General features: G+C 38.0%; 1 protein-coding gene and 1 long non-coding RNA gene across 5 annotated transcripts in view; both read right to left on the bottom strand.

Moving 5' to 3' along the window:
• abat (4-aminobutyrate aminotransferase) overlaps positions 1 to 24240 on the bottom strand; it is a 30345-nt gene extending 6105 nt beyond the window's left edge. Inside the window, exons 1-12 of one of the 4 annotated variants that reach the window (XM_067476569.1) lie at positions 24084 to 24240; positions 15212 to 15344; positions 13642 to 13742; positions 13532 to 13561; positions 12645 to 12762; positions 11040 to 11089; positions 10387 to 10467; positions 7848 to 7940; positions 5730 to 5792; positions 5562 to 5625; positions 3416 to 3564; positions 2541 to 2678 (exon numbers count right to left, since the gene is read on the bottom strand). In XM_067476569.1, the coding sequence (XP_067332670.1) occupies positions 2541 to 2678; positions 3416 to 3564; positions 5562 to 5625; positions 5730 to 5792; positions 7848 to 7940; positions 10387 to 10467; positions 11040 to 11089; positions 12645 to 12762; positions 13532 to 13561; positions 13642 to 13742; positions 15212 to 15281 (957 nt within the window). In that variant the 5' untranslated portion in view covers positions 15282 to 15344; positions 24084 to 24240. Of the gene's footprint in view, positions 1 to 2540; positions 2679 to 3415; positions 3565 to 5561; positions 5626 to 5729; positions 5793 to 7847; positions 7941 to 10386; positions 10468 to 11039; positions 11090 to 12644; positions 12763 to 13531; positions 13562 to 13641; positions 13743 to 15211; positions 15345 to 22275; positions 22424 to 23683; positions 23705 to 24083 lie in introns of those variants that run through there. The other 3 variants (XM_067476571.1, XM_067476570.1, XM_067476572.1) reach the window with 3 other exon arrangements.
• On the bottom strand, positions 90 to 2534 carry LOC137099567 (uncharacterized). Its single transcript, XR_010910769.1, has 2 exons — positions 1915 to 2534; positions 90 to 1789 (listed from the first exon to the last, which is right to left on the bottom strand). It is a non-coding gene; the product is annotated as an uncharacterized lncRNA (long non-coding RNA).
• Positions 24241 to 24717: the final 477 nt, after the last annotated feature.

The raw sequence follows: 24717 nt of genomic DNA, 5'->3' as shown, positions 1-24717 counted from the left end.
AGAGAAAAAAAAAAAGGAGAAAACAACTCTTCATAGGCAAGACTACTGACTCAGGACCAGATAGCACTCATAAGATCATGGTATTAACAGGCCCACAGTGGTAAACATTAGATATCGTCCCAGCTCCCTAATTAAGGGCTGTCATACGATGGTGGAGATTCTGTGAAAGGTTAGTACACGTCAAATATACAAGTTACTAAAACAGTCTTCATGTCTGGTAGGTATAAGTCTTTCACTTCCAGTTTAAAATTAAACAGTCCAAAAGGCTTGTACAGTTTTGCCAAAATACAAGATCGATTGAAAAATGTTACAAGTAATAACCAATAATACAATTACATTAATTAATTTATTTATGGGGTTTCCAACTTTTACACTTTTGTAATTTTTAACATTTTACTTTTTTCTCTAAACTCCTTGACCATTTGTTACTTCTGAGGATGAAAGAACATTTGTACTAGCTGATGGTGGATTGTTGAAATGGTAGGTTTAGGTTACCAGGTTTAGATCCATTCGCTACTTTACAACATACTTTAAAGGGATGCAAACTTATTCCTAAACCTTACTCTGTAACGTAAAGAAGGATCAGGTCCTATGGCGTTGAAGTTGACTTATGTGCCAAGTGGGCGATGACTGAGTGTTGTACGCAAGCTTCTGTAGTTTAATTGTCCCTCTTCTTAAGCTACTGTGTCTTGGTCTATGAACCTCATTTGTACATAGCTTTGGACAATGCTATTTGCCAACAATAAGTTGCCTAACCCATCCAAGGATTTTGTGACCTTGTTCTCCCACCCCTTGGATCAGATCACAACCTGGTGCTTCTCAACCCCCTTGTGAGGGTATCAGCCCTAGAGTCCTTCTGTGCTGAACAGCTTATTGAGATTCTACAGCTCCTCTTTAACCTCAGCCTGAGTAAGGCGAAGGTGCCAGTTCAGTGGAAGACATTTTGCCTGATTCCACTGCGAAAGAAATCCTTTTCATCTGTCCTCAGTGACTACAGACCAGTAGCTCTCACATCACACATCATGAAACTTCTGCAGTACTATCACATTTGAGGCCTTACGTGAGAAACTCTTTGGACCTACTGCCATTATCTACCTGCTGCAGCGGGCTCTCTCTCACGTGGACAAAGTAGTCAGCACTGTGAGGATCATGTTTGATTTCTCCAGTGCCTTTAATATAATGCAGCCTATCCTGCTGAGAGAGAAGCTGCTGAGGATCTAGGTCGACTGCTCCATCACCTCTTGGGTTGCTGACAACTTGACTGACAGACCAGAATTTGTTGCTTGTATTGGATTCTACATGCAAAGCTGTGCCATTTTGAAAGTAACCCCCTGCGATGCCAGATCCTGCTTTGTAAACACACTTTCTCCTTTAAATTAATTAGGACTGAGAGAGTGAATGTCTATATGATTCTGGCCTTTGAAAAAATGTCTTTCAGGATTTTGCTATGCTGCTTTAAATAATCTGTGTAAACAGAAGGCATATTCTCAAAGTTGCATACTAATTACAGTCTATTTTCAGGCAGCTGTCAGTACAAATTTGTGGGGAGGTGTGTCACAGCAGGTGATCAGCAACATAGGAGCCCCCCAGGGGACAGTCCTCTCACCCTTCTGGTTCCTTCTGTACACCTCAGATTTCCAGTACAACTCTCTGCCTACTCAACACCACTGCAGAGTCATCAGAGTAAGGAGGCTTAGTGGACAGCTTCCTCATCATGAATTTGGCTAAGAGCAAAAAGATGGTTTTGGACTTCAGGAGGACTAGGAGCAGAGTCAACACCATCTCCATTCTGGGGTGAGGAGGTAGAGTTATTGGAGGGGTACAAATATCTTAGAGTTAACCTCCAACAACGGGCTGGACTGGACATGCAACACAGCTGCACAAAAAAAAATGCACAAATGGAAAAATGCTCACATCCTCTCCACAAGCTGCTGGTCAAATAGCAGCGCAGCGTCAGAAAATGGCTTCTTCAAATCCACTGTAACAAAGATCGGTACAGGAGCCAACAGCCATTAGTCTATGCAATAACTCTCTGCGGTGTCAGGAGATAGATCTTTATCATTTAATCACAACATAACTATAATAACTTTGACATACAGCCACTGTTTCTGCATATGCACATGAGTACAAAAAGTTTACAGATTGCACAATAACGTTTCAATGAAACATATCTCTGGCCTTTTAGGACTTATCACCTCACTAAAATACACAGTGTACAATGTATTAATAGTATTGTTATTATTTTCCTTCCTTTTTTAACTTCATTGATTTCTTATTACTTTGCATGTATACTGTATTATTATGTGTAATAGCTACTGCAACACAAACATCTCAGATTAATAAAGTACAGTATCTATCTATTTACAACCCCAATTCAAAAAAAGTTGGCCCAGTTTTATTTACATTTTACACATCGTCACATCGTTTTTTGAATTGGGGTTGTATCTATCTCTATCATATTAAAAAGTGATGTCTAAGGGTAGTGAACCAGCACAGCCTTCAGGTTTTAAAGCATCTATTACCATAGTGATAACTGTTACCTTGCGTGTAATTTTGCGGAGGCTTCTGAAAAAGTCTGGGGAGGCATGATTATCTCCGCCTTCAGCCTGGATTGGTTCAACTACAATCCCTGCCACAGGCTTCCCCTTCTGCCGCCACTTCACAATGAGATCCTCCACCTGAAGATGCACACGACAGTTGCAACATGCACACACACGATGATCACACACAACCATTATCATATTTTTCACAGCTGTCATTTTAATCAATTATTATTATCATAATATACAGTTAAATAACTTTTATAACTAAGCCTGACACCGGTTTTTATTTTAGAATTTTTGTGATTGTATCTACAGTACAGAGCATCACCCTACAACCTGCAGCACCAGTAAAATGATCAGATGCACATCCATGTATTAAATAAAAATACATCAGCACACTGGTTATGTTTTAAAGAGTGCATATTATGCATAAATCAGGCTGTATATGTTATTCTAGGGCTCTACTGAAATAAGGTTGAAGGTTGGCCAGCTTGTGGCCCACTAACTACACATTGTTGCTGTCATACTATCGATCATGTAAAAAATAAAAGAATAAAAAACTGATCACACAGAAGCCAATTGTTAGTTTTCATTTAGATTAGTCAAAAAACACTGAACAAATCTAACTAAGGTCAAGAAGCCTTATAGGCTGTGTATGTGTGTGTGTGTGTGTGTGTGTGTGTGTGTGTGTGTTTGTGTGTGTATTCAGTTATGAAAAAAGAATACTATGGCCTCTAAATGAGAACAAGGCTGCCTTGATGACTGATGATGAACATTGTGATGTTAAGATTGTTCTGACCGACAATCTACTTTCATTACCTTGCATGCTCACACACAACACACCCACGCACACACAGACACAGACAGCATACCTCCTCAAGGCAGCGAGACTCTTCCTGTGCATTCTCTCTGCTAAACTCCTCCAATGGGTATTGCAGTCTGGGGAACGGGGCAATCGGCCAGTCAAATGATGGTATATCTAGCTTGTGAATTGCTTTTGAGTGTGTTGTTGCCAAGCAACCTTAACAAAGCAAAAGCATGGGTTAGTCATGAATCAATGTCAGAATAATTGCCCATTTTATAGAAATGGTTGTTGCCATGCAGTGTTTCAGATGTGTGTCAGGTCCATATTTCTTGATTAGTAATGTAACTCATATACTGCATCTACTGTATGTGTCTGTATGTGTCTGTACACACATGTGTTTTAAAGTGAAACATCTGCAGGAAGTGTTGAGGTTTACCGAGAGAAAACCAGCATCTAAGCCAACTCTTCTGGCTTAATAAAGCCTTTGTAACAAGCTCTGAAGAGCTACAAGGGGACTTTGGAGGTTCATTTTTCTGTTTGGCATCCCTACCCAAAGCACATAAACTGCTTCTCATTCACCCATTTACACTCACAATCACCCAAATGGGCGAGCTTCTACACTCACTGGGAGCAAAAAAGGATTCAGTGGCTTCCTTAAAAGACACTTTAACATGTGAAAGGAGGCGGGAATGAAGTCAACAAGTACTGTGGGAGACGGTGACTCCTGCTTCCTGCTCATATGACCTGTTTCAAGATTTTACAAGGCACTGCAACACAAATTTAAGATTTTAACTATGGGAAATACTGAATATCAGAAAATTAAGAAGAAGAAACATACCTCTCTGCCTATAAGTTACTAAACTATGCAAATTAAATATTGTTTGACTGAAAGGTGAAAAACTTTTAGAACCTCTGCAGGAAGAGTTAGATAAGGACATTCTTCTGAATTATGTTGGAGGGGTTGTGGAGAGCAAGGACACATTTCACATTTACTACAGTATGGCCCTTCCCACACATACAGTACTGGGCTTTTGGCGCGATGTTAGAAATTTCAAATAACATTTGACCTATTTATTAAATATATATTCAAAAATATAATAATTTTATATATATATATATATATATATATATATATATATATATATATATATATATATATATATATATATATATATATATATATATATATATATATATATATATATATATATATATATATATATATATATATATATATGTGTGTGTGTGCACTGGACAATAGAGATCTACAGCAAACAAGGTACTAAATGTATTGTTGGTTTTAGTGTCTGTATGATGATTGTGGAAAATTCCTTTAATTTTGAAAGTACCAAATTTATTCTTAGGTCATACAGGCAGATAAAATGAGAACATTTGTGAATGTTAAACATTCTCTTAAATCTGTTTTGTGTTGTAAATTAATTAAATATCTGTTCATGTGACTTGCATGAAGCCCAGCAAATTGGGTTTTTACACCTCACACTAACAATAAATACTTTTTACTGCCAGATTGGACCCTTACTTTTAATGTCAGTGCAGATGCAATCTTACTGTGTAAGATACAGGATTCCTACTGGAATCCGTCAGCATAAATGCAACCAATCAGCCACAACATTACTACTGGTGGTCTTAATACTGTCATGGAGGACAAGGCTCAGCATGGTGACTTTGAGCGGTCTCCACTTGATGTACTACTACAAATTTTTTACCTAAGTACCAAGTAGATTAACTATAAAGGTACAAGAGTTAATGTACTGCACTAAGGAAACTGTATATCTTAAACAATATTGATGATGGTAGTTATGGCAAAACAGGTACAGTGATTAAAAGAACAAGGGTCAAAAGGTAACTTTTGATAAAAGTGGAGTTGATTTAACACTTTTTGTGCTGACAGGTGGTTAACCCTTAATAATAAAACAAATTTATCAGTTCATCATATTTTGAAAAACCTCATCATATTTTTATATTAAAGCCACCAGGTGCTATTAATGTTGTGGCTGATCAGTGTATAGACACATGTAGTTGAAACAATCATTGCTGACACATGCATTGATTCACTGTGCTGTATTATATGCTGTACTAGAAGTAGTGTGATATCCAGCAAAAGCAGTAGAGACTGAGCACAGAACAGGTCGGAGGTGATTTGTTTCATCTCCCCACAGTGGCAGCAGTAGTACAGGAAGTGTTTAACATACCCATGGTTCTTCCATGAAAGGATCCCATGAAGGATAAAATACTGAGGTCTGGACAACCTGGGACCTGAGACAGACAGAAAGATGAACAGGAAAAGGGGTCAGAAAAACCCAATATGCAAACAACACAAATAGGATATCATGATAAACAGTAAGGGTTCTTTAGCCCACCTGGTTTATCATGCAGGTGCTGAGGTCTTCATTAGATGGTGTGCTGTGGCCTCGCTCCTTGTTCTATAGCAAATGCAAATGCACTGTTAGGACTTCACACAGAGCTGAAGTTAAGTTTGGTTCATTGTAAAAACCTCAAACACAACATAGCAAATGTTGAAACTTTGAAATTAAATATATTAATATAATTAAATATATTTGCTCATTTCGAATTTGAACCATGTTTACCATTGTGTTGCTTCACCTCTTTTTCACTGCGTTTGTGAACTAAAGGGAACAATTGTTTTCCCCCCCATTCTTGCTTGATATAAAATTTAAGCTGCTCAACAATTTAGCACCTTTTTTGTAATATTTTTTTGTCTTATAATGGTCCACTTATTTGAGTGGGTTACAGGTCTGAAGTGTAGGTGCCCTTTAGCATCTGGACACTTTCATTACTGAGCCATGCTGTATTAATACATGTAGAATCTGCTTTGACATCGTGTTGTATAAGAGTAGAATAGTAGTATGTGTACAGGTACTACTGTTCTGTCGTCTGCAAGATTTGTGGGTGTACAACAATTTTTCTGTATTGGACGGTTTTCATTGCCCTAAGCTCGGGCTCCCAGGCTCACCCTTACAGCCCGAGTATGGTTCAGCTCACAATGTGCTTTACAGTCTGCGTTCAGGCTGCAGTGAAGCTCCGAGGCGGGTCAATAAAGCCAGTGCCTAATGGAGGAGCACTGCCACCACTACAGTCACTCAGCGTAGTTTCACCTTTACCTGTCTTTGAGTTGGCTGTGGTGTGCTCTTGACTTTCTCCTGCTCAGCCAAACTGTGTTTATAGTGTTTCTGTTCCTGACATCAGAGCTAACTGTTAGCTACAGCAGATAACACTTGGGATAACCATGACCTGGATGACTGAGAATCCCCACAGACCGGCAACTTTACTGGTTTCAAGAGCATTGATCGTCAGCTGTTGTGCAGCTCACAGTGACTAGATCTGTGTTTAGTCAACCTGGTTATTGCAGTTTTTATGGCTTATTACTGAGTCTTTGCAAACATGTAACTCAGCACAATTGTAGCTTCTCTATTCCACTTGGGAAACAGCCTTCTTACATGTATGTACAGACGAGTATCATTCATTGTATCCATGAGGGACATCTGATCATGAGGCTTCACAATGAAAATACTACTACGTAGTTGTAGGGTTACTTGATTTGATTTATTAAGCTTTGGTGTTTTCTCAGATAATTAGTTATTTACATTAAGTTTTTTGAGTGAATACAGTTGCACATTATTTTACATACACGCAAATATTATTTACAGTTACAGATTTGTGTATAGACACACAAATCCCAGCACAGACACACAAGTCTGAGTGCCACACACAAATCAGAGCACAGACACACAAGTATAAGTATGCACGCACAAATCCCTGTACACATACAAATAATTTAGCTACTATTCTATGCCCATAATGTTAATGAAATAAACAAAACTTGTATGAAGTAGATGTTGCTCCAGAAGCTGTATAAATTATTTGGCATTAATGAGGCCTTCACAGATGTTACTGATGCTGTGCGCATTAATGCCCCCTACAACATTACAAGTGTTGTCTTTTGAACTGTCCACTGATAAGTCAGATGATCCCTCTCCACTTTATCAAGTAGCAAAAAGCATTTCACATTTTGACTCATCAGACCACAGGATGGTTTTTCGATCTTGCCTCAGTCCATTTAATGAGCTCAGTCCCATAGAAAGGGATAGTGTTTCTAGTTCTTGTTTATATCTGGCTCTTTCTTTGCATGGTGGAGTTTTAACTTTTATTTCCGGGTACAGTACTCCCTTTTTTGTGTTACACAGCTTTCCAGTACCAAATTTATTTGACACATGCTGCTAGCAACAAATTGAATGAGGAAATATTTTCCCCAAAACAATCAAATTTCTCAATTTCAACTTTTGATATGAGGTCTTTGTACCATTTATTATTAAAAAATAACTTTAAAAAAAAACACAAGTGTAACCAACTATTCATCTTTAAACAGAACAAAAATATTTGATCACACTTAGTTACATTGGGAATACACTGGGTTTTTCACATACCAGTTAATATTGTCTGAATATTTGCTCACTCACCTTGTACCAGATAAACATGGATTTAAAAGCATTTTCATTGGAGCAGGAGCCACAGGCCATCGTCTGAACACGGGTCATTCCACTGGGAGCCACCTGACAACAGGGAACACAGATTGTAAGTGTGACTGGACGTGATGGTTAGGCGATCACATTTACATTTAGTAATTTAGCAGATGCTTTTAATCGAAAGCAACTTACAAGTGAGGTACAAGGCAAGCAAATCTAAGTCAAGGAGAAAAAATTAAAGCAAAGTCCTATCAGAAAAGTGTTTAACATTTCATGAGATGAGCAGAAAGGAAGGTGTGAAAAAGTTCTGTTTTTAGTAGTTTTTTTTAAATATTGGGAGTGAGTTTTCTGAGAGTGCAGAGTTTGGTAGCTCGTTCCACCATTGTAGGATCATTGCACTGCAGAGTTTGCTTGGGGTCTTCAGTGTGGTGCTGGGACCACCAGATGTCATTTGCTGGCAGACTGGGTCACTGAACAAACAACCGGGTGGATAGAGACTGTTTGTTCTATGTAGCTCGAGGTATTAAGAGCTGGGAGGTGCTTCGCCTGTGTGGTGGCAATGTTGGAAAACCCCAAGATAAGTGCATATTTTTTGCTTAGTGCGTTTTCCAAAAGTTTGATAGTCTCACAACTACGTGAAAACGTGTACACAGTTTGCACAGACCGCCATTTGCAAACTACGGAAGTGACGTCAGGCCGTATACTGTAGATCCAATGCTGATGCAGATCACGTGTTGTGTTGAAGTTCTTGCTGGGAAGACAAGGACTTCCGTCTTGGAGAGGTTGAGCTGAAGATGTCTCTCTCATCCAGGCAGAGATGTCTGAGAGACAGGCAGAAATGTGTGACGAGACAGTGAAGTCGTCCGGTGGAAAGGACAGGAAGAACTGTGTGTCATCAGCATAGCAGTAATAGGAAAGGCCATGTGAGGAGGGTGACTACGTCATCCTAGAGTTGAAAAAGAGGAGAGTGATGCAGCGTTGGAAGAAGTTAGCAGGATGTCATCATCTAGACAAGAGAGCTGATGGCTGCCACCTTATTAGTAAAGAAGCCGGCAAAGTTGTCGGCAGTGAGAAAGGTAGATGGTGGAGGTGGAGGTGGGTGAATAAGTGAATTGAAAGTAGAGACAGCTTTTATGGTCCGTGCGTTGCTCCAGTCCGTTCCCCACAGATCAGAAGCTGAAGGACGAGCGGGTCAAGATGATGTGGGGCACAGATGTATTGTAGAGGCTGTCCGTGGCTGGATCTGCATCGAGGATGGAAAGGTCCTGTGTTGGGAGCAGAGTTGCAGAGACCAGTGAAGAGAATTGGTCCAGGTTGAGAGACCTGAGGTTAAGGCGGAATTTTACAAGTGTGGCGGGAGAGTCTAGGGATGAAGACTGTAAGTTTAATATAGAAGTGATCCGATAAATGCAGAGTAGTCACCAAGATGTTGTCTGTGGTGCAGTTCTGGGTGAGAATGATGTCCAGGTTGTCAGCTTTGTGAGTCGGAGGAGTGGAGACCAGTCTCAGGTCAAATGAGTTTAGAATAACAAACAAGTCAGCTGCCTGAGGTTTGTCCAGGTGGATGTTCAGGTCTCCCAAGATGAAGGGAGTATAGCCATCTTCAGGAAAGTAAGACAGCAACATGTCAAGCTCATTGCAGAAATTCCCCAGTGGGCCCAGCCCAGCTGGATCCCATGAAGGTTTGTGACCCCTCTAGACTTAAAAAAAAAAAAAGTCTAGATAAAACCCAATTAATCAAATATGAAACAATTATTACACTTACTGCTTAAATCAGTGTATGTGTGTTAGAGAAAGAATGTGAACGGCATTAAGTTACTATGCGAAAAGTCTGTGTTGCAGTGGCTAATAGTGTTCATGAGTCCACTGTGAGGAGAACATTGAACAACAATTGGGGCAGATTATTTTGTTGTCTATCTACAGTATGTTTAAGACCATGTGGATAATAAAGAAGGCTGCTGAAGGATCTGAACAAGGCAGTTTCTGTAGGATGACTAATAACATTCCTGATTTAAAGCAGTTGTGTAAAGGGGAATTGACTAAAGTCCCTCCAAGCTGACATGCAGAGCTGATAAATATTTACCATAAATTTTTTGGTTGAGGTTACTCCTGATAAAGGGAGCCACATCCGTTACTGAAGGCATGGCTTCTCAGAATTCAAACACCAATATTTAGAAGGATAATAAAAACAAAAAAATAAAGACTGCAATAATAAATAATATTTTTGCATTATTGTTTTTTACTAAAATCTTGTATTTATGATGGGAGTCAGACCACATTTTTGTTGAAGATGGTGGTTGAGCGCCATCTTTCCAGGTTAGGCCTGACCCCAGTTTCCTCAGCAATCTTCCTGGTTATTACAGCGTTACAGACTGACATCTTTTCCATGACCACACAATACATCTTCTGACATGACTTGATTAAGAAAGGGAAAGGCTAATCATTTCATACATTTGGGCTGAAGAACCTGTTGCCAAAAAAATTTAATGAAAATAGAAATAACAAAATTCTGGTGTGTGTCTGTGTGACTAACTGAGAGAAGACTTTCAGCGAGTCGGTCTGGAAAGTTCTCAGGTGGCAGGATTCCTAGGGCAGGTCGATTGACAAATGTGCTCTGAAAGACAATAAATTCACACACACGCATTTGTTTAACTAGGTCAACGAAACACAGGTAAATATTTTCTGTTACAACTCTCTGCCCTCTCAAACAAATGTGTCAGGCAAAACTGGTTTGCCTTTAAAATCAGCTTTTGTATTTGTGTTTACCATCTACTACACCAGTGACTTCTACTAGCACATCAACTGCGCTGTCATTAAACCTCTGCACAATGCACTTGTCAAAGATGCCGTTTCCATAAGCTAAGAACGTCTACTTCCACACCCAAAACTCTAGGAAGGTTACATTCAAATAACTTGTGTGTAAGTTTTTATCATATGATATTTTATTAGCAAGTGATTTTAGTATAAGTAGAATAATATTCCACATGATTATTAAGGATTATACACAGACAAATTACATCCCATTTTAGTGATTGTTTTTACAGTTGTCAGGGATCATTTATACATTTGTAGACAATTCTGAAAGAATCAGATAATAGTATCACATTTTGGGGATCATAATATATACAATCCAGTTACTATTAGTGCAAAAGTGAATTCATGAGACGAGACATAAAGACGACCTACCAGATTGTTGGGATTGGCCATCAGTTTGAGAAGAGCAGGGTGGTTGTACCCTGAGGGTTGAGAACAGGAGAAATCATTTAACACAACTGCAGCTTTACTGTAAAACTGTGTCAGTTTTTTTAGGCTTAGTCATTTTATACAGTATACAAGATACATTAACATTACTACCACCCAGATATGATAGTTTTAATGTTGTAATGAACAGGGGTCAGCATGGACACTGACTGTTCTGCAGATGCACAGCCCCACACACAGCAAACTGATGTACTGATTGACTTAAATTTTTGCTGCCTTGTACCTCACTTTTAAGTCGCTTTGGATAAAAGCGTCTGCTAAATGACTAAATGCAAGTACTGTCGATCTTGACCACCAGTACATTGTAAATATGAGCAAAGATGTGTAAATATGAGCAAAGGAATGGGAGAGTAAATCATTTTAGCAGATGGATGTTGAAATCTTCAACCAACTACTCCGAATCATCAGTCTGGATCTGTCATGGGGGTCTTATGAGTTAAAAGAAAGAAAGAAAGACAGAAAGAAAGAAAGAAAGAAAGAAAGAAAATCCCTCAATACTGAAGAGATAACAGGTGAATGAGCAGCTGACATGTCCACACTCCATGGATGTAGCTGCCTCATAAACTGAAATACTGTTCCTTTACCAACCAGCAGAGTGCAGTGAGGTGAAACACGCTTTCCCGTTGTTTCTACCTCAGCTTCAACACTGGACATTCTATAACCTGAATTTATCATCACAGGGTTGAAATAAACAGATGTCCTGAACTGATCCTAATATAAATACGATCCTAAGGATCATTATGCCTGTCCTGGCATGAAATAAAGCCAATCAAAATCCAATCCTTTCTAAACTAAAAATCTAAAAAGCTCAGCTCATTGTGCTGTGGAGGAGAGTGAAAATGAGAGTGTGTTAACGTGAAATATAATTCATACACACTGTTAAGTGACTAAGTTAGAATACTGAAGTTGCAGTGATTAACCAACTTCAAAACACATGGAGTTTCTCATCTTAAGCCAGAGCTGATATTGAATTTACTAGTTCAAATTACAAACATGAAAAAAACTGTCTCTGTAGTCAGTGTATGATTGGTAGCGTATATTGTACTGAACACAATTTGCTATACTTTGACAGATGTAAGCAATTCCTACCACTTGATCCATTAACATTTAACTCCACTCAACACTGATAAATATTCTAATCAATACATAATTCCTTGTCAAGTGGAAAATGTAGTATCCTTTTTTACAATTTCATCAAAGTACAGTCTCCACTCAGCTCTCTGAGAGGGTCTGTGTTTGTAAGGTTTGTAAGGTATTTTCAATAAGTGCGCAGAATCTCACTGTTGATTGTGGTTAAGATTGCTGATGGACAGCCCCAAATGTGTGCTTAATCTCTGAATGCAGTATTATTTCAAGACATCAAGTAACGACTTGTATAATGTGGTCGTCCACTGTTGAATAAAGATCTTATTTAACAAACAAACATTCTATTATATATATCTATTTTTTTTAGCAAATATGAATAAGGTTTTGACCCACACTGCCCACTCCTTAATCCAGGTAGCCGTGTTTGGATGTTTTGTTACTAACCAATTGGGATGGAGGAGATCTGGGTGTAGAGGTCCAGCATACGGTTGCCATCCACATCCACCAGGTAGTTCCCTCTGCTCTCCTCATAGTTACAGAAGAAGTTGACTGCACCAACATTCTAGTAAGAGACATTTTCTGTATTAGGGACAGCATGCAGTACTAAACCCTCCTGTGTTGGTACATTACACTGAAACACGCCAACACGAGCTGCTGGTGCAGTTCCTAACTGAATCAGTTACAATCATCAATACATCCAATATAATTAATTCAGCTACACTTTACAACCTTGACTCAATTATCATTGATACTCTTTTTATAGTGACTATACTGAATATTAGGAGCTACCCATGGGTGGTGATGTAAAGGCTACAGAAAAAGAAATATACAAGAACAGTTATGTTGGACAAACCTGAACTGAACTGATCAGTATGGATGAAAGATGGACATGACAAGAAATGGTTTTATGATTTGTCATTTCTTCTTTCCTTTAATAATTTCTTATATCACACAATAGATTGTGCGATATTCACAAAATAGATTAATAATAATAATAATAATAATAATAACAATAATAATATCACACAATAGATTGTGAGATAATATTTACAAGGGGGAAAACAACTAAACAGGGCAGTATAGGAGTCACACACTGTAGATGGACTTCTTACTTTTATTAGTGTATTTTCCATGTTTCTAGATGTGGACTAGACCAATAATATGCAGCCCTTTAATTTGATACTTTAGACGGCGACGTCACAACGATATGTTATTAAGTATTATCATGTGCAATGTTTTATTATTATTACAATTATTTGCATAGGAAAACATTTAGGCATTATGACTAATATGCTAACAACTGTACGTCAGTGTACACACACACACCTCACCTGCATTTCTCCCAGTTGCTTTGTCAGCTCCTGCAGAAAAACATACAACTGTTATGGAATACATAATAAAACCTTATCTACTCTGGGGATTTTGTGTATCTGTGCATTACCTGGGATCGTGGACCAGGTACTGAAGTTTTCATGGATGGTCCATCATAGTCAAAGTCCGCCTGGGTCTTCGCAGCTGCCTTGCTGACATATCTGCACCGAGCTGGAGAGGAGAGAGAAAAAGAATAAATCTTCTACAGACACAAAACAGATACAGATGGTTTCCAGTGGTCATTTTCTTTTTGGTGTACCTTGCTATAATATTTCAATGCTACCTAGGTTTCCAGATTACAAACTAACTTTAACAGCATTACAAACATTATTCGGTCTCTGAGCTGATTATTGCTTAGTTCTCTATAAAGCCTCAAGGAGCCTTGCTCCACAGTCACTCTCTCACCTCCTGAAAGAATCAGATCTCCTCAATCTTATGGCCCTCTAATCGTCTCACATGTCTGCAGTTTAAATTATTCAGATCAGTCAAAATCCAGGGCCACACTCACCACCATCATGAAATCTCCAGACTATGCAGATTGAATCATTTAGTTTTGGCTACTGAGAGTTTTTTTCTCCTTCCTACACTTCACAGAGAACATTGAATCTCGTCTAGTGACCAATCTCCCATGCTTCTACAGCCCCGGATATTTTATGTGTACTAAACTGGTGAGAATAACTGTATTTTCTTCTAATGTCACATATGCTTAGGAAATACACTGAAACTACAGTCCCCTCACAACACATTGGAGCAGCAAGGACAGTTCGTCTGTTTTTGCTGTACACTGAAGACATTTGGGTTTGGGTTGTATTATTGTTCTTGCTGCTCAATGTAGTTTTTATTTCTTTACAAAGTTGCAGAAAATTCTGAATTAACTGTTCTGCTACCATCATGTCTGAGAGTGGTCATTTAGAGTCATTTGTTGTTTGAAAATCAGTCTCATGGGAAAATATAATCCTGTTTCAAGCACACAAATGTTTACTGACATAAGGTTAACCATGTGTCGTTTTATTTAATAATGTCCACCAGAGGTATAGTGGTAAATCTGATGTAGACTCACCTATTGATGATTAACAAGATAGGACCTTTAAAACGTAATTCGGCCATTCAGCTTCTGAATAGCAGGTACACATGCACTGAACACTACATCATGTCCGAGTCAAACATTTACACAGATTACACAATGCTGCTCTACTTTCACTAGAACTTTAGTTCACTGATTTTATCTCTGCAAGCATCACAAGTAAGTGCCTTCATGTGTAGCCTTCATGTGTAGGAGTGATACTGAAGCAAAATCTAAATCAACAATGATAGTTAAGTAAAATCTAACACACTTCACACTGTGATCCAGGTGTACCAAGGCTAGATGCTCTATCAAAGCGAGACAATATATAGAGACAATATTTAGCTTTCAGACAAGCTGATCATCAAGAAATTCTGTTGTAACTACTGCTGTTACAGTAGCGGATTAGCTTCACTACCCATAATTTTGAATTTAGGTTCAACAAAAACTGACTAAAGGCAGCTTATGACAATGGTAAACAAAGTAATCGGCATATGCACATAATAACAAAATTAGGAGTACAAATTACATGGATTTCTAAAGGATGGGGTTTAAATTGCAGAGTTTTTCTATTTACCTGGAGCACTGAGCCACAAGTTCTTGTGCAGGGAGAGAGCAAGTTGACGGCTGATCAAGGAGGACACCATGACAAAAGTGTGACAATACGAGATGTAGCAACTGCCCTCAAGAGTCCAACTTCACAAAGCCACCTACAGAATATATATATATATGAGAGAGAGAGAGAGAGAGAGAGAGAGAGAGAGAGAGAGAGAGAGAGAGAGAGAGAGAGAGAGAGAGAGAGAGAGAGAGAGAGAGAGAGAGAGAGAGAGAGAGAGAGAGAGAGAGAGAGAGAGAGAGAGAGAGAGAGAGAGAGAGAGAGAGAGAGAGAGAGAGAGAGAGAGAGAGAGAGAGAGAGAGAGAGAGAGAGAGAGAGAAATAAGCTGTTAGCTTATTTGTTTGTATCGAACTAGCTCAGCCTATTACTAAACAGCGATGGGCAATTAATCATTACATATTAGTCTCTTGAAAAAGAAATTATACTCAGCAGCAAAAGTGATGCTTTACAGCACGTTACTTTACTTGCAGTGTTTCAACTAGTCCAACACCTCCACACCCACACGTATCTTTTGTATTTAACACAGGCACAAACAAGATGTTGCTGTTTGACAGTTTAAAGAGATTTACCGAGCATGCTACAGCTTGCTTGGTTTGAGCCATAGTGAATACACATTACACACAAAAAAATAAAATAAAAATGATGTGAACAATTGGGAACCTACAACTAATATTTGCTCCATCAATTCAATCACAAATAAAATGTATTTAGTTTCTCCTTGATGGATGAAGTTTTTCTTCTCTGCCACTTCTGTAGTGAAGTTGAGGCAAAGACAAAACTGTAGTTTGTGTTACAAATACTGGTTAAGGTTCAGCCTTCATGATAACAGACAGCACAAAAGCTTTATTCACATATCGGTACACCTGACCAGCCACCCAGACCTACATTCAGGTGATAAAGTCCAAGTCACATATTAATATGAACAACCTCTGTGAATCAGTAAGTTAAAAGAAAAAATAAATTCAGAAAAAAGATACTAGTTCACAAGTTGTACACCTGCCTCAAACAATTTGGCTGTGATATCAGGAAAAGTAGGCCAGCAAGCTAAGAACAATTATGAAGTATGCAGGCTGTTTTGACACATATATTATATTTATTTATTTATTTTTAATTCATAGACCTAACAGTTAGGAGTGGTGGTAGGCATCAAAGACACATGGAAAAACAGCTGAAAAGGAGTCTGTGGACACTCCCATCACAGCACTGTTGTAAAGTTGGCAATCACTTATTGAGTCATAAAAAAAACCATAAAACCAGTGTTGGTCATCTAATACAGGCAGGCATTAAACTTCCCATTGACTTCCCTATATTAAAATATCTCCCCACTTTTAACTGAAAAATGCCTTGAGATGACATCACTTGGAAGAACCTTCAGTTTAGGTTATGTCATCTCGTTTCTCATAATATGGAACATCAAGATCAATCTGCTTTTCAGGAGATCCTCCAGGCGACATCATCAGATCATGAAAAACTCCTCCGGGTGATGTCATCTGGAGGAGGAGTTTTTCCAGCTAGAAGCATTAAAATATATAAATGTAAATAAACATTTACACCCAAAACTAAAGCCATAGCAAGCAAGTTCAAAACTGGTGAACTAGCCCTTTAAGTCGTCTTTTCACTGACTGGAGTTGAACGTGGAGGCCACAACTCCAGCCAATCAGTGTATATTGCAAATATTATGTTAATGACTTCCAAATCAGCCTGCTTCAGAATAGAGGTGAATCTGGGTTGTTTGTAAAGATTTGTTAAATCTAAACCTTAAATGTTAAAATGCATTCAATATTAATAAAAACAAGTAAAAAAGAAAAAGGGCCATAATACCAGCTCTTAACTTGAATGAAGAATTTGAAGAACTTCTACTTGTAATGGAACACTCCAAGTAAGTAATTGTCTAAAGTAAGTATTTTTGAGTATTGACTTTGTATACTTGCTACTTGCCCATAAGAGAAACATATGCACAATGATCTAATTGTGTAGCTCTAGTATCTCCCAGAACTAAATAAATGCTTTAGTAATAAACTGTAAATATATGCTCAGTGTTAAGTAGGGGTTTTATTTATGTGAAGTTGGACCTGTGGCCTGGAGGCAGTTTAAGAAGCTGCACTTAGCTCACTTTAGGCATGGAAGTTAGGATAACCCCTGTACTCTTCCCACACTAGGATCCAAGGATAGAGTATGTGAAATAGCACAAAAACTCATTATCAGCAACTACTTCATAGTGGGCATTCTGCCTGCAATCCACTGGAACAGACTCAAAATGTACTGTTAAAGTCTAAAGGTCAGACTCATTGAACTTATTGGAAATCAGACACGTTGGTCGCTCTTGAATAATGATACTGGATGGTGGAGTGAAAGGCTGGGAGAGCAGAGAACTGTTGCTGTTTAAATATGGGAATGATAACACAGTTTAAAAATATCTCCAGAAGGGTTAAAGAGAGCTGCACTTACTTTTACACATGAAAAATGCATCTGTGTATAGTGAGTCAACATTCAGAGACAATTTCAAATTTAACATTAATAATAAACATATAAAGAAGGATTTTTATTGAGCATTATGGGAATATTATTTTCCAAATGAAAGAAGGAAAAAAAAAAAAGAGGCAGAGGGAAGCATTGCTGTCTGCTTGCTATCCCCTATGCATTTTCCAAGCCCTTACTGGCAGCAAGAAGAGAAACATTTCCAGCTATCTGCTTTCACACAGCAAAGGAAACTTGGGCCCCTCTCACACACACACACACACACACACACACACACACACACACACACACACACACCACACACACACACCACACACACACACCACACACACACACCACACACACACACCACACACACACACACACGGTTTCTTGGCAACATCTCCTTAACTGGATGAAACTGGTTTCAACATTGAGAGTTACACAAGACTGCATCTTTACTTGCCTAGGAGGGGTGGGGTGGATTATCTGAGTTGGGGGTGCATAATAAAGGGTTGGAATACGGCTAGAGGGATACTGGGAGTTTGAACTGGGATTAGCTGGAATTTAAAACACAAAACAGTATAAACTGCAACAATGCCTAATATAACAGTGAAGTTGGAGGTGGATTTCTCATCCAAACCCCAGAGACCGTTTTATAGTAAAGAATTTTTAAAGTGCTGTACTGTCTAGTTATCAAAGTGCTCCGGACATTAAAATGTGATTCCTCCAGTGCATTCACTTACTGTATTTGCATGCATTTAAATGCATTTGGTTGCTTTGGTCTGCATCCAAGTGCTTTTGCTGTGTGCAGACCTAACCAAATCAACCACACCATGGGAGAAATCCAACTAGATTTTTAGTGGACTGAATTAAACAATGTAGGTGTAAAACCATCTATTGTGAAAGATATTTCTGAATATTAATGAATTGGGTGGCTGTGGCACAGGAGGTAGAGCAGTTCACCAATCCCACATTTGCTGCTTTGATCCTTGGTGTCCTTGAGCAAGAGACTAAAACCCAACTTAGTCGCTCCCGGTGAGTGTTGGCCAGCTGCATAGTAAAGAACATCGATGTGCGAGTCTGAGTGTGAATGGGTAATGAAAAGCAGTGTAAAGTGCTTTGAGTACTAATAGGTAGAAAAGTGCTATACAAGTGAACACCATTTAAATGATCTGTTTATACAGCACATGGAATAAACTTTAAAATGTGGCACTTTAACATGTAGCACTGTATGACCAGGAGTCGAATCGTACAATAATACTTCAGATAGTCAACTTGATCCATCACAATTACAATGAAGTAGGGGATATATTTTAAAGATCTTGGGAAAAAAAAAAACTGTTCAGCTGGTCATGATGTAATGGTAGTTTAAAGAAGTATATTCTTATATTTTAGAATACATATTTAAATTTGGTTTGTTTGAGTAATTTTATGAATTATTGTGCCATAATTATTTTACACCGTTTCTTAAAATTACTGGCAAAACTTGTTTTTACAAAAAGGATATTCTACAGATATGACAGCTTTTTGATAAAATACAGGGAGCAAAGAATTACAATAAATCGGCCTCTCCACCAATGCCACAGCGATCAGTTCTTAGCATATGTACTGACTTAGTACTGTAGTATTTAGTTATTTATTCTAAGTAGACCCTTTCTTTCTCCACACTTTCAGCTTCCCATCACTTTGGTAGAGGTTCAAACCCATAAATAGTCACTTAGAAGTATTTACTGTATGAAAATCGCTCTTACAAGAAACAAACTTCCATGTCCCAATACTTTTAGAGGAGATTTAGCTTAGGTGAGTTGATACAATATGCCATTTCTACAATGGTGCAAATACCAGCAAATGAAAGCTGGAATTCTGAAATAGATGTGTGCAGCACAGCAAGTGCACCAATTGTGCATGTGCTAGGAAAGTACAGTGGACACTTGTGTCATGCACCATTTACATCACATGTCAATGTATGGGTGCATTCCACATCCTTGGTCATGAAAATAATATCACAGCCACTGAGTTAGTGTGAATTTGAACACAAGCTGTTAATGAAGTGAGTCACTCTGAGTTTCAGAGTGTAACCCCAGCTACAACTATATGTAGGTGTATAAAACACAGTATGTCAGACAGTTGTACCATTTGGAGAAACTCTGAAAAATATTAATACAGCCACTGCAATGTGAACCCCGACACTAATCCATGGTTACTAGCTCAGTGTTTCTTCTCTAGTTCTTGCTGAAACTACCTTAACTATCATTGTGTTCTTCGATATTGCATTGTGACTTCTATCAGCGCTAACATACCAATTAACTCTAATGACCTCTTGATCAAAACAAGTGGTAGACTACAGTGATGTTCTGCATTTATCGCATTTTCTGTTTTCTATCAAAAGTACTGTAATTCAGCTACACATCCCATTACCAAGCTAAAATAAGGTTGTTAATTCTCATACCCATACCACTTTGGTTATTGAGAAGCATTTTAATGGTAATTTTTGTTATTCTTGAGTTTGTGAATTTAACAAAGGTAAAACAGGAGAGTTAAAGGCACGATCAGTATGTAATTGATTGGCTTGATGTTGATCATGTGACTACCGTTACATGACAAGGTTTAGAAGAAGTCAGCATGCACTAGGGTAACTGACTAATGCATGTGATTCCTTCATGTTGCCACTATAATTTATAAGTTTCTAGGAAATGTCCTCAGACTACAATATTGGTGCAAGACTGTGGAGCATAAGTAATCCTTGTCAGTGACCAATGGACTGAAGATAAAAAGATCCTGAATTCTCTTTAAAAAAAAAAAAAAAGAAAGAAAAAAAATGTGTATGCATTACCAAGGGCATTTTTGGATTCATCATTTCTTTATTTTATTCTTGAAATGAGAAATCCCTTTTAATGCTATATTAACTGAATACATTAACCTATATTCTGGCTTCATTAGTCTTTCAACAGATTTTAGTTGAGTTTGTGTCTTTTTCAAAGAAATCTGATTTGCTTCTTTTTTGGTTTGAATATTTTCATTTCTTTAACAAAGGTTGCTTGTTACCACCAAAACATTTTTCTGTGACTTGAAGGAAAAAAAGAGAATAAGTTGCAAAGGAATGAAGTTGCAAAACTTACTCAAAAATCATTAATCTGTGTCTAAATTACATCACGACTACATTTTGGCATTCTGATCATTCTTACTGTTCTCATTGCACTAAAAGCCACAAAATACCCCCTGCTCAAAAACATCACATAGACCAAATGACTTATTTCAGCTTTACTAATTCCAGGAGACTTGTTAGTTAAAACTCTCTCTATAGCCCATGTCTAACAATTAACAATGATCTCTCTTTAGTTCAGGTGTTAAAATCTATCCAATTTTGACAAGCTGAATCTAAACATAACACAGTTGTAAAAGGAGGTAAACACTGTGACAGTGGAAACAGACAACACCACATTATCTCAATTTTTTTTATTTCAATCACTTAAACCGAGAAAATAGTTTTTTATGGTCTAACCAGGACCCCTGGTATTTGGATCAAATAGGTCCTGATAAATAATGTGTGTCAGATTAATAAGGCTACAGCTGACACTGTACATATTTAATGCACAGTCACTGAGAGCAAATATAAGCATCACATAAAAAATAAATAAACACAATAAAATTATGGAAACAATAAGACATCACAGATTCTAGTGGTCATAGTAAAAATATATCATAGTAAAATATATTTTTACTAGAATCTCTGATGTGGTTTCTAGAATTTCATAGGCACTTAAAAGCAAAATGAAACTAATCATATACACTATAGTTTAGCAATTTACTTTGTGGTGTTCATGTGGTTTTTTTTGTATGAAACTGGTCTGGGGCTGTCTAATCAGCTGCTCTGTGCTCTTGATGACCTCACAAGGCATCGATAAAAAGATTGTTGTGTAATCACAGCTGTAGCATGATTTAATTGAACACTGGAGTTTGTAGACTCCAGTGCCTGGCTACACTACATCCATTTGATCAAATTATCAATCACAGATACAGAGAGAGTGGAGCATTTCTGAAATCTAACTCTTCTGGGAGCTTACTATACTGTTTATTAGCAGAGCTTTGGATCAGGTGATGTTTATGAGTCAGAACAATCAAATACACAGACTAAGTCAAGTAGTATTGTGTCCTATTACATCGCTTGAAGTACACAATGAACGCACCAAAAGTGAACATTTTTATACATAAAATAAAAAACATTTCTACATTTTCAAAGAGAAAAATGAACAGTGAAAGGATTTTCCAACCAAAGCTGAAAAAAGCTGAACAGTCATTGGTGAAAGATTTGCTTTTGCAGAAATAGCGGAAATTAAAATTTGCTTCCTTATATACTGGTTAGACAAGCTTCAAAGCCAATTAGCAAAAACTTCAGAAGGTGATTGTGTGATGTCATTATAACACATTTCGAAGTTTGAACAGTGTTTCTAGCTAAAAGTATGACAAAGCAATTTGGCACCACAAATATGTAAGGAAGACAGACCATAATAATAATAATAATAATAATAATAGAATCTCATTACTGTGAATGCTCCAGCACCAACCTTAACTGTAGCCCATCAGAAGAATATTCCTGTCAAATGCAGGACTGCACTGCACTGCACCCACTCATGTTATATACACATGTAAGGATTCCCTTAACAACCATGAAAAGAACATCCACAACTGTGAAGACAATACTGAACCATCAGCCCTGTATATAGCTAACCCTTAACATGCATAAGGTTCCAGATTGTCCAATCTATCTATTTTACGCCCCTGCGGTTATCAGTTATCATTTATTAATCCCAGCATGTTTTTCTTACAGTTGCACATTGAAAGTACTGTCACTTCATGACCTCAATCTTTGTGTCTATGCTGCTGGTAACCTGCAAAAAGAAGGAGTCATGGCAAAGAGGAAGTGTTTTCAGATTCAGAGATAATGAAAGAGTTGCGTTGATGAAAGAGTATCAATTTATCAGGGATAAATAAAGCAATCACATAGCAGAATTTATGGCACTGCTTTTAATAAAAGCAGTTAAAGATAACTGATAAATGAATGGGTTCAATGTTCTGATTACCTTGAGTATTACATTTGTAGTGTAGTGTGTGGTTTGCAGAAGCTTTGCTGGTTTGTCCAATGAGAGAATAAAAGCTTAAAATAGATGGTGAGTCTTTATTTAAAAAGGTCCGCTAATGAGACCACAAACATTTCAACTGTATTTCAAAGGTCTCCATTCTGCAAAAGCAGCTGGCTCATGAACTTTTAGTTCCTTGAATCTGGCAGCAGAACAATAAGCAACTAAAATGTGTCTATTACATTGACAGCTTGTGGTCCCTCAGAGAGGACACTGTCATGTTAATGTCCCTCATGGCTTTATTCAGACATGACAGCAAATTTATGGAAAGTGGCACAATGCTAGGTCAATTATTTGACAGCTGGTATATGAGAGTTTAGAGTTCATCATTATTGTTTGGTCTGTCATATAGTGTTTAGACTGTATGAGCATTTCTTCATTCTTTTGGTACAACACCTATCTGTTGTCTATGCTCTTTATACTCTTAAGAGCCTCAGGGGGGCTTGAGCAAATGTCAGGTGGGGTCCATTCTGGACTCAGAGCTTACACAAACAGACAACCAAATCACACGGACAGGTCAGAGACTAGTAAACCCAACTGCATGTCTTCGCACTGTGGAAGGAGGATGTGCAAACTGCACACAGAAAGGTCACAGCCGACCAGCTGATTACTACCTAAGAGCTCTGAGGCACTGAGGCCACTAAGCTGCATCTTGGTATAACGTGCACACAATTTTAGCCAGTTTTCACAAAGGCAGGGGTGGGTTTAGAAATAAAAAAATATGTAATTTATATACAAACCCAGGGGATACTGGACCAGTGAAAGTGTTTCATCCTGGAAATAAGGAAATTACATTATTCAGTTGTTTACTGCTGGTGTGTGTTGTCAAACGTACCTGGGTCCAGGAACCACCAAAAATCCTTATCAAACCTTTTTTTTAACCAAACTTGTTTAAAAAATATGCTGTTTGTTTAAGTGTTAACGTTTCTTCTCCTGACGAATCTAGTTCCCACTGGATCGAGCTGGCTCACACACTTACAGGTTATGGATCTGTAACGTTTGAGCAACCGACCTATAACCGATACGCTATTTTAAACCGAGACAGATGCTTGGACAACAGCTTTCTCTGACATGGACGCTACTGCAGACTGCTGTGCATCTCGGAGCTTTCATCGCAACACCGACGTCAGTGATACTCAATGCGACATGACAGCGGTTTGATCCGGGCGGCTCTCGCTGCTGAGCCGGTAGATGATAATCCGTGTGTTAGAGAGCACAGCTCTGCCAGAACTTACCGATGATCCAGCGACGACTGCAGGGTGTGCGTGAAGATCCCCGCACCAAAGGAGGACAGTCAGACAGAGTGTGGGTCTCTAGGCTTTTGTTTTAGCAGCCAGGCCTGCTCTCTGGGAGAGGAGGGGCTTATACTCTCACTCTCTTTCTCTCTTGAAACAAATCTTTATTTGTATTTTAATATGTCACAAGCCACAAATAGACAGTCTGTATCATATGGAAGCCTATTACCGCCACTGGGAAAAAAAAAAAAAATCAAGATCCTGTATCTAAAAATAATGACTTACTAACTCAAAATAATTAGATACTTTCTTGAAATAATGATATAGTAACTGTATAGCAAATGTAATACTTTGTCAATATTTTAGTTACCGATTTAAAATAATGAAATACTTTGTCAAAATAATGACAGCAACTCTGAATAATGAGATACTTTCTAAGAATTTTGAGTCACTAACTCAAAATAACGAGATACTTTAATATTTTAATTTAGCAACTCAGAATAAATTAGATACTTTCTCAATATTTTGAGTTACTAAGGCATAATTTTGAGAATGTATGTCATTATTTTGAGATACAGGACCTTGGTCTTGAAAATGCGTGCATACAGTATATTACTAGTAAAATTACTGCCAC

The sequence above is a fragment of the Channa argus genome, chromosome 15 (genome assembly GCF_033026475.1).
Source record: "Channa argus isolate prfri chromosome 15, Channa argus male v1.0, whole genome shotgun sequence".
NCBI lineage: Eukaryota > Metazoa > Chordata > Actinopteri > Anabantiformes > Channidae > Channa > Channa argus.
The sequence above is the reverse complement of the archived record's forward strand: the minus strand, read 5'-3'. Positions and strand labels throughout refer to the sequence as shown.